We start from the raw sequence: 19,121 nt of genomic DNA on the forward strand, positions 1-19,121 counted from the left end.
CTAGCTTGAGAAATGCTGAGTGTGTTCTTCCTTTTTGGTTTTCTGACTCCAGATCTTTGTACATTTTGTTGTAATATTTGGCTTTATCTTCTCGAACTGATCTTTTAAATTTTCTGTTCAACTCTTGTACCTCCTCATTTCTTTCATTTGCTTTAGCATCTCTCGCTGGAAAGCAAGTTTCAGTGTCTCTTCTGACATCCATTTTGACCTTTTCCTTCTTTCTTGTCTTCTTAATGACTTTTTGCTTTCTTCATGTATGATGTCATCCCACAACTCTTCTGGTCGTTTGTCTTTCGTGTTTAATGTATCAAATCTGTTCTTCAGGTAATCTCTAAATTCAGGTGGGATATATTCAAGGTAGATATATTCAAGAGTTAGACAGTGAAAAGTCTTCCTCCTAGAATACTGCCCCAAAGACAATTAGTGTTCTTCAGTGTTTTGTGTTAGTTTCATCAGCATCTTTCTAGAGACAGTCAGTGCAGATGCACAGCAAGCACACACATGCTCCATGTATGTTGTTGCTGTTAGCTGCCGTCAAGTTGGCCACCAATGCATGATGACTCCGTGCACAACAGGATCAGACTATTGTGAGCTAGAAAGTTTCCATTAGCTGGTTTTTTAGGGAATTATAATGCTAAATCTTTCTTCTTTGTCTTAGTCTGGGAGGTCCACTGAAGCCTGTTCAGGGTCATATCAACATGCAAGCCACCACTGTCTGACAGGTGGTGGCCACACTGAAAGTACATTGGCCAGATACCAAAGTGGATCTCCACATGGAAGGCAAGGATTCTACCACGGAATCCCCATTGCCCCCATATAGTTTATATTAAAAATATGTACATATGTAAACCATGTGTATGGTTTATAGCTACAATATATATGAGACAGTGGTATAAACTATATAGACATACTATGTTGTTGTTAAGGAGCTCTAGTAGCATAGTGGTTATGAATTGAGCTACGAATCTCAAGGTCAGCAGTTCGAAACTACCAGCCGCTCCATGGGAGAAAGATGAGGATTTCTGCTCCTGTAAAGATTTACAGCCTCGGAAACCCTGTACAGGTTCACTATGAGGTAGAACCGACTCCACCGCACACTACCACCACCACAACCATGTTGCTGTTAAGCGCAGTCAAGTAGGTTCCAACCCATAGCAGGTGACCCTGTATAGGGTTTCCGAGGAGCTGCTGGTGCATTGAAACCACCAACCTTGCAGTTTAAACAATATATATAGACATACAGGAGTTCCGGTAGCATAGTGGGTTGTGCGTTGAGCAGCTCACTACAAGATCAACAATTTGAATCCACCAGGAGAAGGATTTCTGCTTCTGTAAAGATTTGTTGTTGTGGTTAAGACCCATCAAGTCAACTCTGACCCATAGTGACTTTGTATAGGTAGCTATACAAATTCACTGAGTAGCCGCTGGTGAACTTGATCCACCGATCTTTCAATTCAAACTGAGCTTGCAGTCCAACGCATTAGCCCACAGTGCTACACCAGGACTACAGCTGCAGAAACCCTAAATGGGGTCTCTATGAGTCAGACCGACTCCACAACACACACTTCACAACTATATAAACTATGTGCTGCTGCTGCATGACATTTATATGGTGGTGATTGTGTGCTGTAGCGTCGGTTCCGACTCATAGAGACCCTGTTTAGGGTTTCCGAGGCTGTAAATCTTTACAGGAACAGAAAGCCTTGTCTTTCTCCCATGGAGCAGCTGGTAGATTCAACCTGCTGACCTTGTGGTTAGGAGCCGAGCTCATAACATTGATAAACTGCACTATCAGAGTGCCTGTAGTTTATCAATGTTTTCTAAATATAAAATTGGGGTGGGGAGGGGGCAGTAGTGCTTCAATGGTAGAGTTCTTGCCTGCCATGTGGAGCTCCAAGTTTGATATTTAGTCAATGCCAACTTCAATCCGACCATGAGGCAGCATCAAAACAAATCAAATTAAGGGAACCTGTGCAGGTTAACGGACCTACACTACTCCAAATGGAAAGTTTTTAATTTAATTTTATTTTTTTAAAGCATCACTCAGAATCAGGTTCAGGTTAAATCAAACAGACTAAAGAAACATGATATTTCAGTGACAGGAGCTACAATGCTCTTTTCCTATGAAGAACATGAGTGGGCGGTTGGTAAGAGCTGAATAAGGTCTTACATTAGGTCACAGTATTGTATCTGTTGTTAATGTTCCTGATTTTGGTCTTTGTACTGTAGTTCTGTAAGAGAATTCCTTAGAGGCAGAAGAGCATGTTTACATCTTGCCATTCAGACAGCCATATGAAGTATAGCTACAGAAAGAGAATCGAACAAATGTAATAAAATGTTGATATTAGAAAAATTGGGGGGAAGGGTATATAGGCGTATCCCAGAGACATTGCTGGTTTGGTTCCAGACCACGATAAAGTAAATCTTGCAATAAAATGAGTCACATAATTTTTTGGTTTCCTAGTGCATATGAGAGTTATGCGGATACTATCCTGTAGTTGTGTGCAATAGCATTGTGGAAAAAGTCAGAAATGTCATGAGCATTACCAAAATATAATACTGAGACACGAAGTAAACACATGCTATTGGAAAAATGGCACTAATAGGATTGCATGATGCTGGTTTGCCACAAACCTTCAATTTGTAAAAAGCTCAAGATCTGCAAAGCACAACAGAGTGACGGCATCACCAAAGGAGGTGTTTTTGTATAAGAACTTTTATACTGTGTTTGCAACCTTGCTGTCAGTCTGAAATTAAACCAGAACTTCAAAAACCTGAGTGGCATAAAGTAAAATAAAAGAGATGCTCGAATGCAGCTATCCAGTAAAAACTGAGTACTGAACTAAACGACAGGATGGGCATATTCTGAAGAAGGTCATTGTTGTCTGTTTCTGTTCAGGTTACGCCCCTGACGGCTCTGAAGTTTGCAGAGCTCTCTGTGAAAGCTGGCTTCCCAAAAGGGGTCATCAACATAATTCCAGGCTCAGGTAAACATCAAAGAACTCGCTGCGCTCTAGCCAATGAATGAATGGTAGAGGGTCAGCTGAGTGGTTGTTTGTCCACTGCAGTCTTGTCCTGAATTATAACTATAACAAAACTAAATACAGTTTACTAAACAGTTGCTGTAAGAATAAATATAATGTGTTAAAATATCAACGTGGAAATACATTGAGTAGTGGTATGGATATGCAATGCTGTAAAATTACCCTGGTGGTGATGGTGGTGTGCCGTGGCATCGACTCCAACTCAGCGAGCCTGCATAGGGTTTTGGAGGCTGTAAATCTTTACAGGAGCAGAAAGCCTCATCCTTTTCCAGTAGGGCAGCTGGTAGTTTCGAACTGCTGACTTTGAGGTTAGCAGCCTGACTTGTAACCACTATGCTACCAGAGCTCCTTATAAAATTACCCTAAGGTGACTCAATTCAGTTAAAAAAAAACAAAACAAAACACTTTGGACATTTTTGGGTATTATTTCATAATAACTGCATGGAGGATTTTGTCAATTTGCAACTAATATGCTGTTGTTGTTGTTGTTAAGTGATGTCAAGTCGGTTCTGACTCATAGCGACTCTATATATAGGGTTTCCGAGGCTTTTAAATCTTTGTGGGAGCAGAAAGCCTCATCTTTCTCCCTCGGAGAGGTTGGTGGGCTTGAACCTTGTGGTTTGCAGTGCTAACTGTATGGAGTTAATATAGAACATTTAAACTTAAGGTTTTAGGGAGAGTACTTCAATGCATTCAAATCCATCCTCACCATAAGCAGAACTTGAGTACTGTTTTCATTCGCATTTGATTCCTGTTTCTCCAGGTGGTATAGCAGGACAGCGCCTTTCTGAACATCCAGATGTCCGCAAACTGGGCTTTACGGGCTCCACTCCCATTGGCAAACAGATCATGAAGAGGTATGGGTTTCAGTGCGCCAACTTGCTGCAGATCCTGTTAAAGCAATTTTTTAAAATAGAGTGATTCTGGAAGGAGACCAACCGTATCACATTTAGAAGAGAAATTTATCATTGCTGGGTATTTAAATATACCAAAATACTCTCCAAAATGTTAAGCCCCACAGTCAATAAAACTAGTAGTATATCAAAATTCTACACTCTCCTGATAGTTTGAACATTCCAGCACACATGCACAAAATGTTTTAGCACAAAAATGGCAACCCAAATTATTTTTGGAGCACAAGTAAGAGTTAGAAAAAACATATAAATGACAAATCAGGCTTATTTATAAAATGGAGCTCCCCAAAACAGTAACATTAGTTTTTTAAAAAAAAAAATAACATTAGTTTTTTGAAAATGAAAATAAAGTATATCAATGTAATGAAATACTGTCCAATTACTTTGTTCATGGACAGTGTAGAATAACAGCAAATTGTCATTAAAAAGGAAAGAACTCATAAAGCATAAAGCTGTATATTGGATGATCCCAACGATGTTAAAGTAAAAGCTATGTTAGCACACAGACCCAAAGTAAGTATATCAAAATGGTAAAAACAAAACAAAACAAAACAAAAAAACCAACAAAGATCATTGAGCCACGGAATGGAATTTTGTAAGGGTTTTCTTCTTTCTACATTTTTGGGTATAATTTCAGATGTCTTAAACAAGAGTACTTTTATTTGTTGTTGTTGTTATGTGCCGTGGAGTCGGTTCCGACTCATAGTGACCCTGCATAGGGTTTCCGAGGCTGTAAATCTTTATGGGAGCAGAAGCCTCATCTTTCTCCCTTGGAACAGCTGGTAGTTTCGAACTGCTGACCTTGCGGCTCACAGCCCAATTTGTAACCACTACGCTACCAGAGCTCCTTAGAGTACTTTTATAAGAAGGGGAAAATAACTAACAAACTTGGACATTTTTGTCATTGCATCCCAGTGTCCCTGTAATCTAATTGTTGTTGTTACATGCCGTGGGGTTGGTCCCAACTCATAGCGACCCTGTACAGGGTTTCCGAGGCTGTAAATCTTTATGGGAACAGAAAGTCTCATCTTTCTTCTGCAGAACAGCTGGTAGTTTCGAACTGCTGACCTTGTGGTTCACAGCCTGATTCCCAACCAGAGGTGAACTTTCTTTGCCAGGCCTTTATGTTCCCAAAAATCTCTACATCTAAATATACTGGATTTTCCCATGAGAATCGCCAATTATTTGACAGCAGAATTTTCAAATACTTTTTATTATGAAAAATTCTAACATGCACAAAGTACATGGTTTAACATAATGAACACCCAGTTTTAACAATTAGCACCATTCTACTATTCGTGTTTTATCTTTGAATAAGTTTTTTAAGATTTCTAAGTTTCATTACAGGGAGTCCCCGGTTACGAACATCCAACTTATGGACCATTCCTACTGCCCTTTGTTGTGAGTTGTTAGGTGCTGTTGAGTCAGTTCTGACTTAGAACCACACTATGCACAGCACTGTCTCACGATTGCTGTTATGTTTGGACCCGTGGTTACAGCCACTGCGTCAGTCCATCTTGTTGAGGGCCTTGCTCTTTATTGTTAGATTCGCTCCACTTTGAGACCATTGAACTAACTTCTACTCACAACAAATTCTTCAGCTCAATCTTCGCTTGTTGCATGTAGTTTTTAAATCATGGAAAAGGCTCTGTGCCTTCTCTTGCACTAACCCCTTCAAAACCAAAGCCACAGACCTATACAGGGTTTCCAAGACTGTAAATCTGTAAAAGAACAGATAGCTCATCATTCTACTTCAGAGCAGCTGGTGGATTTGAACCACTGACCTTGTGGTTAGTTGCTGTTGTTGTTGTTATGTGCCATGGAGTCAGTTCTGACTCATAGTGACCCTGTATAGGGTTTCCAAGGTTGTAAATCTTTACGGGAGCAGAAAGCCTCATCTTTCTCCTGCGGAACAGCTGGTAGTTTCGAACTGTTGACCTTGCGGTTCGCAGCCCGATTCGTAACCACTACGCTACCAGAGCTCCTTTCCCGTGCTTATTCCACAGTACCACTAGGGCTTCTGTTTCTTGCACTAAAAGAAAACTAAATAACCTGTTCTGACTGGCCTACAAATTCTTAAAGACACAGATAGGAATGGCTCTCGCTCATAATCCAGAGACTGCCTGGATCTGTAAAGGAGAAAGCTTGCATGTCCTTCAGAATCCATGAAGATGAAATGAGATAAAATCTAGGAAAAGATGAAAACATTTTCTTCAGCATGGCAGATACTTTTAGTAAATAGTAACTGTTGTTATTACAAGTTAATTACCATTTTTACTTTCTTACAGACGTCCTCCTTTTAGATTTGGCATCGTGTATTTCACACCTACTGGCAATCTATGGCTTAAAAAGAAGGAAGGGAGTAAGCATAGAGACTAATAGAGACTAATGCAGTCTTCTTCTTCTTCCAGCTGTGCTGCCAGCAATTTGAAGAAAGTTTCCCTTGAACTTGGTGGTAAATCACCACTTATAATTTTCAATGACTGTGAACTTGACAAGGCAGTGCGAATGGTAAGAGTGTGTCAGATCCAAGCAAATGTATGGTGCTTCTAAAACACATCTCACCCTTTATTTACATGAGGTCTTAAGTGAGATTTGATTTTGTCTCTCTCTGCATGCTGTTAAGTCAGTTCCAACTCATAGTGACCCTGTATTGGCTTCCTGAGGTGGTACATCTTTACGGGAGCAGAAAGCTTCATCTTTCTCCCGCAGAACGGCTGGTGGATTTGAACTGTTGACTTTGCAGTTCGCAGCTCAACACGTAACCTACTGCACTACCAGGGCCCCTTTGGTTTTGTCTAGTCATAAATTAAAAGCCTCTTTATGTTTAGATTTGGGACTATTCAGAGCACATAATTTTTTAAATGAAGTGTTTATCATTTGTCTCATTAAAGTGTTTTTGTTGGTTTGTTTTTTAAAGTGGAATATAAGTCATAACAGTCTTAGGAAAAAACTCCAAAGATGTTCTGAAGGGGCTTCCAACTCTTTCTTTTCATTCCCCTCAAGATCTCACCCCATGAACCTGAGAAGCTCTGCTTCTATCTGTTTTACAAACTGGGTTTCTGCTGAGATTTTCTATACACAACAAAGAGTGCCATATGAAAACATAAATGACAACGTCAGTTTCCTGGTTTTAACAATGCACGCTGGGTCTGCTATGGGTCGGAACCTACTCAACAGCACTTCACATCACAACACAACAACAATGGTTTTATAAAATATTATGGCGAAAGTTGGGTGAAGGGTACATGAGAACCCTTGTACTATTTTTGTAGCTTCTAGTGAGTCTTAAACTATTTCAAAGTATAAAAAATTATTCTTCTTTAAAAAAAACTTAAAGGTTAAAATAAAACTCATTGGTGTAGGCCTCATGCTTCATTTCTGTGATATGGGCATGTGTGAGCCAATGCTGGACACTTCTCTTATTTTTGGTGGATGCTTATGGTCTTCCCAGGTTTATTATCAATTTTCTAGCGTGGCACTACAGGATAATGAGCTGGACTCCAAGGTTAGTTTGAGCTGCAAGGTTGACAGTTCAAACCCACCAGCAGGTCCTTGGAAACACTATAAAGTGTCTATGCATTGGAACTAACTCAACAACAAAGCAGAATCTGTTCTCCATTCCCCATAACTGCAAAGCTGAACTGCAAAACTGAACACCCACACAAACCTTGTCACACAAGGGGAACCAAAGGAAAACAAGTGGTCTACGAATTAAGGAGGAGCCAAGCCCTTCTGTGGCCAGAGTCTGTGGAGTGACACTTCTGAGGTTTCAGTGACAGTGTCTGCGGGTGCATGGGCCAACATCAGGAGGAAGAACTTTATTGGATGTCTGGGTTTCTAAGAGCCTTCAAGAAAGGTGCCTGGGGAAAAGACGGAAAAGAGATTTTTACTCTAACATAATCCTTTACATTTTTAATAGCATCAAACTCAAGGTTAGTTTTTATTAGATAGTTTATATTCTTGACAATGCAATAGCAATAAAAAGGAGGGAACAGACATTGGTAAGGGTGAAATGGAGTCCTGGTGTAGCACTTTAGGATCGACACTGGACAGCTAACTACAGGGTCAGTAGTTCAAACTTAGCAGCTGCTCCTCGGTAACCCTATCCAGGGTTATTATGAGTCACAATGGACTCCATGGCACTTGTCAAGAACAACAAGGGTGAAATAATGGAAAGTGAGGAGAAAATCCCAGTGTTGTGATTACAGACAACCACTCTTTCCCTTGCCTAAGTTTGAATATTCACAAGAGTCCCTTTGACGCAGCCACCATCAGACTTTTTTTTTATTATTGTGATTTGAGTGAAAGTTTACAGGGCAGATCATCAGTTTTACATTCAACAAATCATATACTTTGTTTCATTACAATGATTAACTATCAGTTAACAGTGTTTCTCTCTATTCATTTTAAATCTTAAAAAAACAAACACACACACTCAAGTATATATAATTTACACCACCAAAGGGCACATTCTGCAAGTCTGCCACCTGACCGCCAGCTCTCAGTCCCTCTCTTCCCACAAATCTAGAGTCCTCAGCTACTCCCTCTCTCCATGTCCTCATTTCTGCCTCCATCTCTGGTGTCACTGCTTCTCTGGATAGGGTCCCACATTCTGCCTGTGCTCTTCTCCCTTGACACTATCAGACTCTTAGAAAAGAAGCTTTCTACTAAGCACTGCAGGGAGACATTAGTCGTCTGAATGAGTCCCAACTCCTGCCATCTGTTGTCAGCTGCCATTGAGTGGGTTCTGACTCACAGCACCCCCATGTGTGTGCAGATTAGAACTGCTCCATAGGACTTTCAAGGCTGTGACATTTCAGATACAGATCCCCAGGCCTGTACTTTGAGGTACCCTGGGTGGGTTTGAACCACCAAACTTTCGGCTAGTAACAGAGCACTTCACCATGTGTGCCATCCAGGGACTCTTTTCTACCACCTAAGGACCTAAGGAGTCCTGGTGTGGCACTGCGGGTTAATGCACCAGACTGCAAAGCCGTTTGAACTGCAAGATTGGTGGTTCTAGCTCACCAGCTGCTCCTTGGAAACCCTATACAGTGTCGCTATGGGTCAGAATCTACTCGACGGCACATCACAACAACAACAACAACAAGGACAAATAATCCAGGAGAATCAAAAGACTTCAGCAGGGTGTAAAGTAGTAAGACGTATGTACAGGGAAATGTGTTGTTTCAAAACATCTTTTTTTCTTTTTTATCTGGTCCAGAAGAGTCTCCGAGAGGGGAATTAGAACCTAGACTTGGAAAGGAAGATGTAGCAACAGTATCATTCTTTCAAATCAGTCATTTCTGAGAGCCTTCATTTCAAAGATTATTATTTTTTATTATTCCTCCTTGAAAAATAAACTCCCATCCCTTCTTAAAAGTCTGTAGTGTAGACGCTTTCTAAACAATCACAAATTATACAAACTGATTTAAAAATTTTAAAAACAAAATTTGGTACCCAAGATGTATGGAAAAAGCTAGATTTTCTAGCAACACATAAATTTATCATTAATAATTTCATATATTTTCAGAATCAGCTCGACGACAGTGGGTTTTTTGTTTTAATGAACCAAAAGGGGGAGGGAAAAGAGAAATAAAATCCCTAAAAACCATGCTATATCAAAACTGAGTATCTCCAAGTAACTCTCCTCACTAACTCCGTGGAACCCCCCTATACAGGGACACTGTGAGTCAGAACAACAGCGAGGCCCAGGGAGTTGTGTTTTTGTACAACTTCTCTGTCATCTGCTGTCTCCCAAATTCTGTGTGTACACAATGTTATGACAATCTTGACCTTCCCAAATGATGTTAATAGTATTTTTATTTCCGCTTCCCAGGGCATGGGAGCAGTATTTTTCAATAAAGGAGAGAACTGTATTGCAGCTGGGCGATTGTTTGTGGAAGAATCAATCCATGATGAATTTGTGACAAGAGTGGTAAGGCATCTTAACAGCTCTATAAATTGTCTAGAGACTATTTTTACCTGAAAAGTACTTGCTGGACTATAAATGAATGTTTAAGTATGATACTAGTACTGTGGTTATGTTTAGAAAACAATGTTTACCTTTTATAGCTGCATGTGGTTCTCTAAGATAAGCACAGGACTGCAAGGTCAGCAGTTCAAACTCACCAGCCACTCCTTGGAAACCCTATACTAGGTCGCTATGAGTTGGAATCGACTTGACAGCACTTAACAACAGCGAACATATTTACAGATTAAAAGATATGTCTCGGATATGCATCAAAGGAAGTAGGGAGATAATGAGTTGATAATTATTGAAGCTAAGTAACGGGTACATGATATTTTTTGTTTATTTTAAAATTTTTTCATACTATGTTGTTGTTGTTATATGCCGTGGAGTCAGTTCCAACTCACAGCGACCCTGTACAGGGTTTCCGAGGCTGTAAATCTTTACAGGAGCAGAAAACCTCAGCTTTCTCTCGTGGAGTGGCTGGTGATTTCGAACTGCTGGCCTTAAGGTTCACAGCCGATTCATACCCACTACGCTACCAGAGCTCCTTACTAAAGTATAAGCTATATAAAAATCTTATGGAGTCTTGGTGTAGTGCTACAGGATAAGCACTGGACCTCAAGGTTGGTGATTCAAACCCACCAACCACTCCTCAGAAACCCTATACAGGGTCACTATGAGTCAGAATTGACTTGATAGTAATTAACGACAAATAAAAAGGTGATAAAGTATACACATGTGTTGCTATTATCTATACCTTGCTCTGCATTTATAGTAAATGAGACCCTTGACACTTGTAAAAGATATACTTCTGGATTTTTATAAATCCCTAGCTCTGGTAGCGTAGTGGTTACTAATCGGGCTGCGAGCCTTAAGATCAGAGGTTCGAAACTACCAGCCGCTCCATGGGAGAAAGATGAGGCTTTCTACTCCCGTAAAGATTTACACCCTCAGAAACCCTGTACAGGGTTGCTATCGGTTGGAACCGACTCGACCGCACTTAACAACAACAGTATGACTCTACATACTCAGAGCAGTTTCTCTAGTAATGAACTCTAGAAATGATCCCTGAAAGTATAGTCTTCCTAGAGCTGTACGAGTCCTCAGTTCAGTTAGCAGTAGAGCATAGAATCCCCTCTAGTAAAGTAAATGGAGTCTGGTGTGGCGCTGTGGGTTACTGTGCTGGACTGCAAGGTCAGTTGGAACTGTAAGGTTGGTGGTTCAAGCTCACCAATCACTCCTCGGAAACTCTATATAGGATCATTATGAGTCGGAACCGACTCAACAGCACCTAACAACAAACAACAACACTAAACTAAATAAACAAGCAGATAAATAAAGTCCTTGAAAACTGAGCATGACTGCATACATATGAGACTAAAAGTCGTTTATAGGACTATTAAGATGAACTCTGTGTCCAAAATAAACTCTAAACTCTTCTCCATTGTTGTTGTTCTTATGTACCGTTCAGTCATTTCGGACTCATAGCGACCCTGGATAGGGTTCCCAGGGTGTGGCCAGTGGGTTTGAACCACCAACCTTGCAGTTAGCAGTCTAGTGCTTATCCTACAGCTCCACATCAGGACTATATCACTTAAAAAAAAAAAAAAAAAAGAAAAGCAAAAATGCATCACCTTCAAGTTGATTCCAACTCCTGGGGACCCAGTAGACATAGTAGACATGCCCCCAAGGCTGTAAATATTTCTGAAAGCAGTCGGCTATGTCTTTTTCCCAGGGAGTGACTGTTGGATTCCAACCACCGACCTGTTGTTGATTGTTGTTGTTATTAAGTGCCGTTGAGTCAGTTCCGACTCATAGGGACCCTGTATAGGATTTCCGAGGAGTGACTGGTGGGCTTGAACTGCTAAAGCTGAGGTTAGTAGTCCAGTGCTTATTCTACAGCACCACACAAGGACTCGACACCTTTTGGTTGTTATTTAGTGCATCAAGTCACTTCCAACTCATAGTGCCCCTGTATATGGTTTCCAAGGAGTAGCTAGTCGGTTTGAACCTCTGACTTCTGGCTTAGTTAGCAAGTGCTTAATCACTGCACCATCAGAGCTCCTCACATATTTCATTGGGATGATAATATTAATTGTGAATTTGCTTATATTTACAAAATCAGAACCCAACTTTTTTTTCTCAGCTTATATTTGCAAAATCAGAACCCAACTTTTTTTTCAGAACAAATTCCTTACCTTCCGCCACCCCTGCCCCCGCCCCTGCATGAGAGGAGAGATCCAGGAAGCAGCACAGAGGCAGTGGGGTGGTCGGTCAGGTGGGCAGTGCCTGGGCCTCTGCTGAGTTACAATTTACAGTACTACATGTTGGGACTTTCAAGGTCACCTACACATTGTTAGGATTTGAAATGCTAAGACCGGAAATGGTCAGGGCTTTGCCATCTACAGTCTGCCCATCTGGCACACACGCTGTTTGTACTCATTCATTGATGTAACAGCTATTTGTTGAGTACCCACCAAATGCCAAGTGCACTGTGCTAGGTGCTGGGAATACAAGGGTGAATGAGGCCAACAGGCTTTGTGTCTGCTCTGATCTTCCATTCCAACACAGGGCCTGGTGCAAGGCTCTGAGGGATTACAGATTTAACATTATAAAATACAGAAATAAATTAAATCAACTGAGGAGCACCAGAAGCGATTACAAAGACATGTTAGTAATGAACACAGTGTGGTGAAGAACACCGTTTGGTTTTCATCTGAAGATTCTAACAATTCCTCTGGCAAGGCTATCCTCTGAGAATTTCATTAAGAACAGTTGGCCACATTTTGGGAGGAACAAAAAAAGATTAACAATATGGCTATTTTCGAAATGATTATGCCATGAAGAGTTTAAGTGTGTGGTGTTAACAAAAAATGCCAGGACATCAGTTTGCTATTGCAATGGATTAACCTGCAGGGTCATTTTATCGTAACACATGTACTGTTTCTATTCTGATAAAGCACAGTGAAAGCTTCGGCTGGCAAGTCAAGAAAATGACAGTATTTAGTGGCTGCATTTGGTTAGGCAAGTCACTTAATCTCACTTTCTTCGTCTATAAAATAGAAGGAATAAGTGCCTCCCTCCCACGTGGCTATATAGACTCTAAGTGACACCCTGTCTGTGGACAGCTCAGTGTAACACTAGCTAACTGGTGGAAACTCGGTCACAGGCAAACATTAGTATTATTAACAGTGAGTTGTGTTTTGTGAACTGGATGACATACAGGTAGAAGAAATTAAAAAGATGAAAATTGGTGATCCACTTGACAGATCTACTGATCATGGACCCCAAAATCATAAGGCCCATCTGGAAAAGCTTCTGCAATACTGTGAAACTGGAGTGAAAGAGGGCGCCACCTTGGTGTATGGGGGAAGGCAAGTCCAAAGACCAGGTAAGATCATCTCCCTAGGAGGTTTACAGGGTTCCATTGGGATGGATGGTCACCCCTATAGGAGGCTTGTCGGGGACCTGCCTCGACATAGGGGTTCGGTTCACGAGGAGGAGATACCTGACGGCGGTAGATATAGCAAAAGAATACACAGGATAGACAGAAGATACAGAATGGGGACTGGGCTCTCTCTGGCCCCCCATCCCCTTCACTTCCTTACTGCCCCTTCCCAGCCTGAATACTCTTTGACCAGGGGTGTCGCGACAAACCCGGGCAGTGTCCGTCTCAGGTCAAGCATCATTTCTTACCCCATCCTTCGTGCCATGCGTTGGAAGCCATATTTGTCGGGGCCCTGCCTTGACATAGGGGTTCAGTTCACGAGGAGGAGATACCTGACGGCGGTAGATATATAGCAAGAATACACAGAAAGAGACAAAGAGAGAGACAACGAGGCACCCCAAAGCCAGGGTGTATACATCACTGGTGGGCAGGCTTGGGAGTACAGGCATCGTGGCCTCTGCAGGCAGCAACTCACTGCCCTGCCATCTTTACTGCATGCCCTCCATCTTGTAATGCACTGCAATCTTTACTGCATGCCTTCCAACCCGTAATGCACACCTGGGGAGGCCCGGGCCTCTGTTTTATTTAGGGGAGGAGCTTCACACCAAGCTGGGAGGGACTTAGGCAAGGTACAGCTAACATCAGTACTTTTCCAGACATTCAGGTAACTTTACATCATACTTCGCTGGTTCAAATCCCAGGCCAGCAACTTGGTTTCTCAGGCTCAATTAACATATCTATTGCCTCTGAGCTCAGGTGGGGGAAGGTGAGAGGTAAGGACAAAAGCTTGGGCGGAGTCCCGCTGTTTCGGCTTCCTGAGCAAGGTCTGCAGGAGGACTAGAGACTCCCAGATGAATGGGCTGCACCTGGAAAAGGATTAGGGAGGATGGGTTTTTTGTCTATAGAACAAAGACCGAGAAGTAGCTAAGTTATTTTTAGTTAATCCTTTGGAGAAACACTTGACCTTGCAACTTTTAGTCTTAGGCTTTAGGAAAATATCACATTTATCTGTGGATTATCAAAGGCTCCATGTATTAAATTAATACATGTAACTGAATATTAAGATGAAAAACAATTTGCCATTAACTGCCAGTGGCCTCATTTGTTACACTCGGGCCTATAGGGCCTCGAACCTCTGACCAGTCTTACATGGTCCGCAACAGAGGCTTACCATTGGGATGAATGATTAACAGTGATCACTGCAAACCATCTTGCCTCAAAAGCAAATAGACTTATTTATATTATGCCCAGAAGAATTTATTTCTTGATCCTGCTTGACTACTTATAAGCTGTCACTCCTTGGGCACTGTCATTTTTCTACGTCTCGGTTTCTTTCTCCATAAAATGAGATGATATGTGTTCGTTCCTTCTGCTTTATAAGACCGTGAAAATCAAATCTCCAAATAGATGTGATGGGTCCTTAGTTGGGGAAGAAACAAAGGGTGCTGGGTAACAATGTCATTTGAGAAGTGGAGCTCTTGATTCTTGGCACTGTGAGATTGCATCTTAGCAAATGTAGGCTGGGAAGGATTTATCACTGTTGTCGAAATCAGGACCTACTGAAATATGTGAATGGCTTAATGGCTTGATGCTCCAAAGGAGAGAAAGACAAACAATTACAGAAACTCATAGTTGGCACACCAGGAACTTAATTTGAAAATTGTTAACTAGTAGAAGGAAAAAATTAATTTTTGGTCCTGCCTCTCTTGTAAGAACTGAATTTCAGGACAGCGTAATAGCTGATAAAGGGAACTCTGCTAACCATAAAAATTCCTACTAATAAATGTAGAAAATTATTATATTCTTCTTGTTTTTGTTGTTGTATGCCATAGAATTTGTTCCAACTTATAGCGACCCTGCATAGGGGTTCTGAGAGTGGCTAGTGGGTTTGAACTGCTGACTTTGTGGTTCTAATTATAGGATTAGGAAAATCATCATTTTGCACCCATCACAATGCTTAATTCACAATGCCACCACAGCTCCTTCCTACACCCACAAACTACAAGATTAATTATGTTAGTCTAGTCAGTCATAGGTAGTCATAGAGACAGAGTAGTCATAGAGATGGAGGGTTCACAGCAGGGAGGAAGAGGAAGGCTTTTCTGGCATAGAGAGAGAGACGCAGTTCCCAGTGTGATAAATGTATTATGTTATATTAGAAAATGTCTGTTTCTTTACTGATTTATACTAAAACACTTGGAAGTAAAAGCAATCTATAAGTAAAAGCAATCTACGGGCATTTGCTTTAAAATATTTAAGCAAGAAAAAAAGTGAACCAAATAGAGTACAATAGGAATACGTGTTTATTTGACTATATTATATTATTTCCTCTGCTTTGGCCTAGAGTTGAAGTTTTCATAATGAAGACATTAAGAAAAAATCTAGGAATGCTGATGCCAAATAAAGACACGAGAGGCTTCCTGATTTTACTCACACAGAGGGGAGGAAAAGAATTACCGTGTAATGAAGCAAGAGAACTATTCATTGAAAATGGGCCTATAATTGAAGTTCTTTTCTTTTTTTCTCAAATAGGCTTCTTCATGGAACCCACCGTATTCACAAACGTGGAAGACCACATGTACCTTGCCAAAGAGGAATCCTTTGGGCCTGTTATGGTCATTTCTAAATTCCAGAATGGGTATGTTCTTCAGGCACATTTCACTTAGGTTTTGATTCGATACATTTTTTTCTGTCTACCATTATACTATGGTATGTACCGTGGAGTCAGTTCCGTCTCAGCGACCCTGTACAGGGTTTCTGAGGCTGTAAATCTTTACAGGAACAGACCTTAAGTAGTTTTGAACTGCTGACCTTAAGGTTCACAGCCCGATTCATAACCACTACGCAGAATTTAAAACCAACGAGGGTGCTACTTCCTGTCATAAGCTTACTTGACTGAACTAATTAGAAGAGAATACTTCTGCTAACCAATGTGGTGGTTGTGTGCCGTGGAGTCGCTTCTGACTCATAGCGACCCTGTATAGGGTTCCCAAGGCTGTAAATCTTTACAGGAGCAGAAAGTCTCATCTTTCTCCTGCGGAACAGCTGGTAGTTCTCAACTGTTAACCTTGAGGTTAGCAGTCAAACTCACAACCACTATGCTACCAGAGCGCCGTGCTAGAATACTAGAGCAGTAATAGTTCATTGGGAGCTTGTTTTGATCTAAGCCTGGAACATTTCATTTATAAAAATGTAAGCAAGTTGGCAGGAATGTTTTCCTGCTTCTAGTGCATGGGATAGCCTGGAGGTTGTGGGGAGAAAGCAGGATACAAAATGAGTCTGTTTTGCTTTCCATTTAATGAAATTTAAAATTTTATGTTCTCCTAAAAACATCTTGTAGGGACATTGATGGCGTGCTGCGGCGAGCAAATGACACGGAGTATGGCTTGGCCTCGGGGGTTTTGACAAGAGACATAAATAAAGCTATGTATGTGAGCGAAAAGCTGGAAGCGGGAACGGTTTTCATTAACACGTACAACAAGACGGATGTAGCAGCCCCGTTCGGTGGAGTCAAACAGTCTGGTTTTGGAAAAGACTTAGGTGAGGCTTTGTCTTTCTCATCTGTGTTCCTTTGTTGTCGCTTTACAGAAAAGACTATGTTTTAGCACAAAGCTTGGGTCTTTTGTTGAAGGGCTTTCCTTTGCCAGTTGTTGTTGTTGTGAAGTGTTATCAAGTTGGTTCTGACCCATAGCAACCCTGTTTAGGGTTTCCGAGGAGCAGCTGGTGAGCTTGAACTGCCAACCTTGCAGTTCAAATGGCTTTGCAGTCTGGCGCTTTAACCCACAGCGCCACACGGTTAGCAAAGCGGAAAGTTGGATCTGGCTTTACAAGAGTACTAACTTTTTAAAATGTTAACTATTTTTATCAAACATCACATTCTTATAGTCCGCAAATCACATGAAAAGCATTTCATTGTCAAAGTAAAGGATGAACCATGAGAGAAAAAAAAAACAAAACATTCTGACAGTAAATTTTAGCTGAAATACATCTGTTTGTTTTTTCATTTGCTATTCAGCATGAGTTGGTTTTGCTTCCACAGAGCTAAAGGAAGCCGAGACAAGAAAATGGGTGGGAGCAACAGGCAGCTAGCTCCGGGAATAAATACTGTCTCTGAACTGTTTGGCAGCATTTCAGAACCAACACCGCAATTGGCAGGGTTTTCTGGGAGTCTGGAAACACAGATGTAGGGTGTGTAAAAAGCCAAAAATGTAATGCCCTGTTGGCAGTGACACTACCCCCTTTGAAATACAAGCAGTCCCTGACTCAGGAGCATCCAACTCTTACTTGGCCTGTAATGTTATGGAAATTTGCCCTCACTGAAATAATCGAACCCACAAATTCACCAAAAATTCTTCATCACAATCACCTTCACTAGCTGCAGTGCAGCTTTTACATCACTGAGAAGCCTTCAAGCCCTTCTTGCATTAAAGGAAAGCTAAATCGCAACCACATGCACTGTTCTGACTGACCCACAGATTCTACTTAAAGACACTCTTAGGAACGATCTCATTCATAACCCAGGAAATACTTGTACTAACCTACTTTGAACACTAAATATGTTCGAGGCCCTGTTCCAAGCTGACCAAACCAATGTGCTGGCCTTTAGAAGACCAGCTGTTTGGTCTTGGCCCCCACTACTCAAAGTGTGGTCCAGTGGCCACTAGTACCTGTATCATCAAAGAACAGTTAAAATTGCATGAGGCCCCACCCTGGACTTAATTAAATCAGAACCTGCCATTTAGCAAAGTCCCCAGGTGATCCATTTGGTTGCTAATGTTTGAGAGGTCATGGTCTTAGACTGCATTTCATTTGCTTTAGTGAAATGCACACCTACATCTTTGTCCAAAAAACAGGTGACGTCATATTCACCTTCCAACATGGCCCACCCATTACTCTTCTCTTCCCTAGGTGAGGAAGCTCTAAACGAATACCTCAAAACCAAGACAGTGACACTGGAGTATTAGAACAATGTCGTCATCTGGAAACCCTTGGCAGACAGCGCCAATCCTACGCTCTCAACACACTTAAGCCCAAGTGTGCGTGAAGGGGGTAACAGCAATGAGCCAAAACCACACACAAATACCACCAAGAATATCAGCCTATGCATTGCCCATATGCCAGAAAAATTTCTAACGTACTTTTTATATCTTTAAATGACATGTAGTTGTTGGATTTTGACTATAATGTTTATTATTCATATTTCTAAAGTACCAAAGTGTTTCCCCTCCACCAAGATTAATCTACCAATGGTTGTCTATTTGAAAACATCAAATCATGAAGTTATAAGACACAAGGTGCATCTGTTGAAATCTTGGTGTGCTATGAACAGATTTTAAGCTAGAGTTATTAAAAAGCTTTTCTATCAATTTATTCACAAGAACCAGCATGAGGCTAAGTCAAAGTATTCTACAAAATCATAGAAACTGTATCAAACAAAATAGCAAAACGGAAAGCTATTGTTTCTCTACATCTAGGTCTTACACACTTCTGAAGGCAGTGGTCCCATGTGTGGTGTTGCAGGATAAGCACTGGACCACAAGGTCTGTTTGAACCAAAAGGTGGGCAAAAACCACCCTTCTTCTAAGAATGCTGCACTCTTCAATGTACACCGTGTCAGAATAACAGTTTGGGTATCCTCCAAGGATGCAAATCATGTTTTCTTTTTCAATGTTCTTTGAGTCTGGAGAACAAAAATAAGTCTAAAAGGGTGAAGTAAGGGCTGTGTGAATGAGGTAAGG

General features: G+C 41.2%; 1 protein-coding gene across 2 annotated transcripts in view; it reads left to right on the plus strand.

The window, feature by feature from the left end:
- ALDH1L2 (aldehyde dehydrogenase 1 family, member L2) overlaps positions 1-18,347 on the plus strand; it is an 86,562-nt gene extending 68,215 nt beyond the window's left edge. For both annotated transcript variants that reach the window (XM_006871075.1, XM_006871076.1), the window contains 8 exons: positions 2,900-2,987; positions 3,808-3,901; positions 6,370-6,469; positions 9,801-9,899; positions 13,161-13,326; positions 15,916-16,021; positions 16,724-16,923; positions 18,292-18,347. In XM_006871075.1, coding sequence (XP_006871137.1) covers positions 2,900-2,987; positions 3,808-3,901; positions 6,370-6,469; positions 9,801-9,899; positions 13,161-13,326; positions 15,916-16,021; positions 16,724-16,923; positions 18,292-18,347 — 909 coding nt within the window. The remainder of the gene's footprint in view (positions 1-2,899; positions 2,988-3,807; positions 3,902-6,369; positions 6,470-9,800; positions 9,900-13,160; positions 13,327-15,915; positions 16,022-16,723; positions 16,924-18,291) is intronic.
- The last annotated feature ends 774 nt before the right edge of the window (positions 18,348-19,121 follow it).

This window comes from Chrysochloris asiatica, unplaced genomic scaffold (genome assembly GCF_000296735.1).
Source record: "Chrysochloris asiatica unplaced genomic scaffold, ChrAsi1.0 scaffold00160, whole genome shotgun sequence".
NCBI lineage: Eukaryota > Metazoa > Chordata > Mammalia > Afrosoricida > Chrysochloridae > Chrysochloris > Chrysochloris asiatica.